This window comes from Plecotus auritus (genome assembly GCF_963455305.1).
Source record: "Plecotus auritus genome assembly, chromosome: 8".
Taxonomy (NCBI): Eukaryota; Metazoa; Chordata; class Mammalia; order Chiroptera; family Vespertilionidae; genus Plecotus; species Plecotus auritus.
In genome coordinates this window covers 31,224,527-31,231,995 of record NC_137782.1, presented here as the reverse complement: position 1 = coordinate 31,231,995, position 7,469 = coordinate 31,224,527, and the positions used below count along the sequence as shown (strand labels likewise).

At 42.1% G+C, this 7,469-nt stretch overlaps 1 protein-coding gene across 1 annotated transcript; it reads right to left on the bottom strand.

Annotated features, from left to right (window-relative positions):
• Positions 1-6,309: 6,309 nt before the first annotated feature.
• Positions 6,310-7,212, bottom strand: MC2R (melanocortin 2 receptor; the record flags this gene model as incomplete). The annotated part of the gene is made up of 1 exon (XM_080684827.1): positions 6,310-7,212. One exon carries the CDS (start codon positions 7,210-7,212, stop codon positions 6,310-6,312), a length of 903 nt encoding a protein of 300 aa, XP_080540953.1.
• Between the last annotated feature and the right edge of the window lie 257 nt (positions 7,213-7,469).

Sequence of the window (7,469 nt, the reverse complement as noted above, 5' to 3'; positions counted from 1 at the left end):
TCCATCTCCTTTTACATTATTTTTATATACATTTCATATGCGTTATTCTCTCAGTGTCCTTTAGATCTTTGTTCATGGTTTCCTTTAGCACTTTGAGCATATATAGGACAGTTGATTTAAAGTTTTTATCTAGTAAGTCCGATGTCTGGACTTCTTCAGGGAGCATTTCTGCCAATTTTCTTTTTCTTCCTGTGAATTGGCCAAACTTTTCTGTTTCTTCATGACTTTTTTTTTTCCATTGAAAACTGGACACATTAAATAGTATAATGTGATAATTCTGAAAATCAGATTTTCTCCCCTCCCAAGAATTTGGTATTGTTGATTGCTGAGGACTACAACCATCCATTTGTTTAGTGATTTTTTCCAAACAATTTTTGCAAAGACTGTATTCCCTTTGTGTGTGAACATTGATGTTTCTGTTCCTTTATCTCTGTGTTCAGCCAGTGATCTGACAGAGATTTCCTTACATGCCAAGAGGCAAAAAGAAAAAGTAAACATTCCTGGTCTTTACAGGTTGGCTCAACATTAAGCCAAATTGCTTCAGCTCTGCCTTAGCTTTCACCTCCTGTTTGTGCAGTGCCCAGGGGTCAGTCAGAAGTACGAGATTAGCCCTAGCTGGTTTGGTTCAGTGGACAGAGCGTCGGCCTACGGACTAAAGGGTCCCAGGTTTGATTCCAGTCAAGGGCACATGCCCAGGCTGGATCCCCAGTAGGGGGCGTGCAGGAGGCAGCCGATCAGTGATTCTCACTCATCACTGATATTTCTATTTCTCTCTCCGTCTTCCTTCTTCTCTGAAATCAATTTAAAAAAATAAATAAAAACAAGGGCAAGTTTAGGGTCCTTTCAGGTCATTTCTGAACCATGAGTATGCACGTTGCACTACAGATTCCCTGGTGTACATGGTGCACTTGAAAGCCCTTATTTGCCCAAGAATCTGCCTCCTCAGCATCCTCCTCCACAGGCTTTTAGGTCTGTCCGCTGCTTGTGGAGAGCACATGTCTTAAATGCGTTCATTAGCTACCTCCTGGGACCCAATGCCATATTGAGGAAGGTACAACCAAGGTCAGCCTCTGTGCTGCTTCCCCAGGGAAGCGCCGACAGGTCAAAAAAGCACAACCTCAGTTTTTTGAGAACCAGGTCCTGGAACCAGCAAGCAGGAATGTGGGCCACCATTTTCCCAACCACTGGCCAGCTGGGGAATGGAGGACGATAGTAAGTAATAAAAAATGCTACTAGGCTTTCTTACTGAAATTTAGCTACCTCTTTCTTCATTAAGCACTCCCCTGATTTCTGTGTTTAATTTTGTGAACATATTTATAGCAGCTACTTTGACATCTTTGCTAAGTTTGACATCTGGTTGGCTCTCACAGGCAGTTCTTGTTGCCAGTCCTCCCCCTCCCCCCATCCCCTGGTGTATTTATTGGTTATACTTTTCTGTTTCTTTGCATGCCTTGTAATTTTTTGCTGAAAATTGGACATTTTAGATAATACAATGTAGTAACTCTGGGTACTGGTCCCCTCCCCCTTCCGGGGCTTGTTCTTCTTTGTTGCTAGTTTATTTGTTTAGTGCCTGGCTGGATTATTTTAATGAAGTCTAACCCCCCACCCACCCTGCAGTATTATGCCTCTGGTGTTCTTCTGGGGGGCGGGGTGCAGACTTGGGCTAGCTTACCATTACCACGAATGACTGACAGTGGTGTTGACAGTGCTATGTTTGGTCTTTTCCTGACCATACCCAGATGTTAAGCCCCACTAATTGCTGGCTGACTATTGTTTTCAACAATGTCCTGGGGCATAAATTGCTCCAAAGACTAATCAAATTTGGGTTCCTTTGAAGGGATAGTTCTTGAAGTCAGTTACTGAGATTTGTACTGACCCCACTGCTCCCTTCTTTTCTCAGCAAACTCCCTGGCCTATAGATCTGTCTATATTTCTAATGAATCTATTGTTCCTTTTCCAATTTCCTGTTGCCACAACCTCCTCTGTTCCTGAGAGTGCTGGGATTTCTCTACCCTCTGTTGAAAGTGAAGTCAGTTACTTTGGGACGAGATAAGGAGCTATTTATTTTATGGCCTGCTTTCCCTTTCAGAAAAGAATCTCTGAGCCAGGGTTCTGGGTGTAGGGTGGGGATAATGATGCCCTTCTCTCTCAGTGACACCCTATATTAGGAGCTAAGTGCTCAGCTGGAAAAGGAAGGCCCCAGATATTCTTGACTTGCCTGTCCTGGCATGGAATGAGAGAAAGGGAATAGTCATTCTGTCATGATATGACCTTGTTTTTTTGTTGTTGTTTTTTTTGCATGTGGAGCAGCATAGCATCACAGAGAGTGGACTTTGGGGCCGCACTGCAGCCTAGAGTTGACTCCTAACTCTGGCACTCACTAACTTGAGTTGGGTAAATGTATTAGTTTTCCATGGTTGCACAACAAATTTCCACAAACTTATATGCTTAAAATAGCACACATATGCTATCTTGAAGTTTCCATGGCTTGGGATCTAGGCTTAGCTAGATCGGCTGCTCAGGATCTCACAAAGCTGCAATCAAGGTATGGGCTGGATTGCACTTTTATCTGATGCTCAGGGTCTGCTTCCAGACTCATGTGGCTGTCAGCAGCATTCCGTGCTGAGATCCTCCATTGTTTGCACAGGAACTAGAGGCTGCCTGTTGTTCTTTGCCAACGGGTGTCCTAGAATGTCTGCTTACTTTATCAAGCCAGTAAGCACTCTTTTATATAATGTAATATAGTCATGAGAGTGACATTCCATCACACTTGCCATATTCTATGACTTAGAAGCAAGTCACAGTTGGCCCACACTCAAGGGGCAGAGGTTGTACAAAAATGTGAGACTCCAGGGGGCAGGGATCACAAGGACTACCTTAGAGTCTGGTGCCACAGAAGTTACTTAATATCTCTGAACCTCAGCTTATTCATCTAAAAAAATGGGAATAGTAATAGTACATAGTCTTAAGATTGTGGTGAGAATTAATGTATGCAAAGCTCAGAATATACCTGGCCAGTAACATGCATTATTGTTATTGTTACTAGATGTCCCCACAGTCCAGGAAGCATTAACTCTGGCAATTTTTCAGGATTCATTATTGATGTGCTTATGCTTCTCAGTCGGTTTTAACCAAGTGGTCTGGGGTGCTGTTTGACTGCTCTCTCAGGCCAGTGAATATGTGGTTGAAGGAGTGGGGTGTTCATTGACTGACTCATGTGTGTCCATGCATATACATGTATCTTAGTGTGTTTGGGCTGCTATAATGAAATACCACAGACCGGGTGGCTTAGGAACATCAGAAATTTGTTTCTCACAGTGCTTGAGGCTAGCATGGTGGGATGAGGTTCCTCCTCCAGGTTCGTAGCTGGTGCCCTCTCTCCGTGTGTCCTCTCTCCGTGTGTCCTCTCTCCGTGTGTCCTCTCTCCGTGTGTCCTCCCATGGCAGAAGGGGTGAGGGATCTCTCTGTCGCCTTTTATAAGGGCACTAATCCCATTCATGAGGACTCACCCTCAGGATCTAAGTACTTCCCAATGGCCCACCTCCTAATACTACCACCTTTCAGGGGTAGGATTTCAACATGTGTGAATTTTGGGGAAAAACAAACATTCAGAGCATAGCAATGGGGAAATGAGAGAGAGGAAGCTTCCCTCCCGTTTTATTAGAGAGGGCACAAAAGTAGCATACCCCTGCCTTAAAGAGGACATCAGGTCAGCTATAATACTTCATATTTTTACTAACATTCTCAGCTGAATGATCGAAAGCTAGATCATCAACAAAACTGAAAATATGCTCATGGCATTAACAAAGCAATTAAAAAAGTTGATATTTTGATAAAAGAATTAAAGTGATAATTGTGGAAAAAATCTGAGCCTTGATGGTCTTCCTTACTCAAATGAATGCACTTCCACACTGTTTTTGTTTGAATTACATAGGAAGGTAGAGCTAGAAAACCATATTTTTTTTTTTTCAGTAATTCTGAGTACTGACGACCCTGATCTGAATTGAATATAGCTGAAAACCTAGAATTGGAAATGTCTCCGAGTTAGCACTCAGCCTGTTTTTCCTTTATGCACCATTAGAGTAGCCTCCTTGATTTGTATCTTAGATTAAACACAACAAATTGAAGGCAGTGAGAAGCAGAAGTATATCTAGGTGATTTCCTATGACCACAGTCAGATGTGACAGCTGAGAGCTTGAGAGGGGTAGCAAAGCTGGTAACAATGGCAGAACAGCAGCTTGGGACCATTTATGACAGAGCTTAAGTTGCACCACCCACCTCTATAGTACCGTAGAACAGCACAACATCAAAGAAAGGTTACAATTTATTGAGAATACTCAGTTTAATCACAGAAAAATATGCTATACAGTATTCTTTTAATGGTGGAAATAACATTTAAAAGTCATTTATAGAGCAGTGCTTTAGATTTTATGGAAAATAAAGTTACATATAGTACTTTATCTATTAATAAATTTGGTTTAATATACATTAGTGTAATATATCTCATTGGTAAGGGGGAAGGACTAAAGGATTTTTACAGAACAGAGAACAACAAGGGACACTTTAAGTTTTATCTCCAAACTGTGAAGGAGGCCGTCTGGAAAAATGCCTACAGCTGTCTTCCCTTAAACTCCATGCCTTCTGCTCTGCTTCTTAAGATCCCATTCTTCCCCACATCTAGTATCAAACTCATCAGCAGTCCTGTCTGTGGCTGGCTTCTGCTCTCAGCAGCTCAGGAAAAACTCTACTGAGGTAAAGTGTTGCCTCTTCCAGAAGGTGCTGTCACTCTCCTTGGATCCTGAAGACCCGTGAATCTGAAGATCTGGCTTCTCTCCTTTCACTCTTTCATCTCTCACCCCTTTAAGTCACTCTCCAACTTAGCTAGGACTATGGCCAGAAGCAGCAGCTTCTTCTTCTTCTTCTTCTTCTTCTTCTTCTTCTTCTTCTTCTTCTTCTTCTTCTTCAACTTTTAAATCTTTATTGTTGAAAGTATTACATATGTCTGCTATTCCCCACTATGGACCTCTTCGAGCAGGGCCCCCTGCTACGCTATCCCCTCCCCAGGCCTTCACCACCCTATTGTCTGTGTCCATGGGTTATGCAAATATACATTCAAGTTCTTTGGTTGATCTCTTCCCACCCACCTTCTGTTTCTTCTTTAAGCTTTATTTTTTAGCTATTAACAACAGATGAGTTTACAAACTGTTTCTTTTATTCCCATTGGCAATGCCTCTTTTTAATATCTGGCATCTGTCCTGTAGCTGATGGTATGATGAAATTTTGTAGTGACTGAGTCTCTCAGACTCATCTGTGGAAGGAAATAAAATGTCTTTCCATCAGTTTCTGCCTTGGATCTCAACAATAGCACTATTCTTGAAATTCTTGAAGCATTATTTTGGTATTGGTTTTTCCCATAGTATCAAAGCATGATGATCTCTCTCTCCCCCTCTCTCTCTTTACTTAAAAAAAATACATATTGGGGCTTGGGGCCTCTTTTCCTTTACTTCTACATTTTGACAAATTCACAAAGATTGGATATACCTTCTTTAGATGGTCACAATTTTCCTCTGGCCTTTATTTACACACAGGAACAATATTGATTAAATTTTTATTTCCTCCTTTGAAATGTATGCTTCTAATGCGTGATGAGTTTTAACCAAGAGAGGATTTTAAAGCCAGTGGGGTGCTGAGTGAGCAAAGAAGTCTGACAGAGAAGGTTCCTTTATTCTTGAAAACTCAAAGCTGGTTATTTGACATTTATAATTTATAACCTGCCTGCTTCCAAAAAGATTTGGAATGGCATCCAATAAAGCATAAAGGTAGGAGAGAGGAGGGCAGGCATTCTGCATGGCAGTGTGGGACAGGCGAATTCAGCTGCAGCCATTTATTGGCACCTTTGGCTTACAAAGGCCTACATATTGTTTCTGGCCTGAATACTTGTCCTGGTACTTTAACTTCTAGAAATCCCTTACAGTGACCTCCAGCTTGGAAAGGCCACTCAGTAAAAGGCTTGCAGGATATCTATAAAAGAGCAAGTTCTCCCCTTAGCCCAAAGCTCTCACATTTGTATTGCTGTATGTGCTTTGTATTCTGTCCCTTTTAGTACATTATTTATCTCTCTAGTTATAAAAGTTGTACTCCAGCAAGCCTGTTCACATAGAACCAAACTATGACTAATACTAGTAAGTGGGATAATCCTCATGCACACTAGGGAATGATAGGGCAGTATTAGTATTTGTTGGTATGTCATGTTATTCTATCACGCGACAATATGATCACCATGATGATAATTAATCCCCCTGGTGAGAATCAGTAATTCCACTGGTACCTGCTGCAGAAGATCATCTTTTTGAATGCTTCCCTGAGCTCTGGGCTTCGAAAGGCATATATAAAGGGGTCAATGACTGCATTGCACATGATCAACATGCCATTCACCTGGAAGAGGGACATGTAGCAGGCACAGTAAGGGTTATTTGGGCAGAATGTCATCAAGAGGACATGAAGAACGAAGGGGGCCCAACAAAAGATGAAGACCCCAAGCAGGATGGTCAATGTGATGGCCCCTTTCATGTTGGCTCTGGAAAGTGTTGAGATCTTCCTGGCATGGGAACGGGCCAGCAAGAACATGTGCACATAGAGGCAGAGGATAAAGACCAGCATCAGAGGGAACAATGATGTAAAGGTGATCACTGTGGGGATGCTATGGGAGAAGATCACCATGGTGATGCCACTGCAGGTGCAGCATGTCCAGATGACCGCCAGGACAGCAACGGCACGGCGCATGGTCACAATGCTGTGGTACTGCAGAGCATGAAAGATGGTGATGTAGCGGTCAGCGGCAATCACAGACAGGCTGAAAATGGAGCCCAGGAGGGAGAGGATGAACAGGGAGTCAATGATGTCATCAGCTGTGGTTTCAAAATTGCCACGAGGCTTGAGATAACCCATGTTTCTGAGCATGATCAGGATATTTTCCAAGATCTTATACAAGCTGCCCAACATATCGGAAATGGCCAAGCTGCAAATAAAAAAGTACATGGGTGCCTGGAGGTTCTTATTCTTGATCACAGCCAGAAGGACGATCAGATTCTCCAGCACCCCGGCGATGGATATTGTAAAAAATATCTCTTCTGGCAAAACCACATGAGGACAGTCTGAATTATTTCTTGCTGTATCATTGATGTTTTCATATAGGTTGATTATGTGCTTCATTTCTCCTGCTTGTGGTTAAGACAATGATGTTGCTTGGACTTGTCAGAAAACTGGGCTGATTTTTCAGAATCTTTTTTTGGGGGGTGGTTGGGTAGTACTTGTGGGAGATCTGAGGTAAAAACCACACAGTCACCTAGGAAAGAATATATAAAAATATCAGTTGCAAAATAAACTGCAAAATAAAAACAAGCCATGTTAACTTTAAGAAATCTCTATTGCCTCAATGAAATAGAATGGTGTAATATTTTAAATAACAC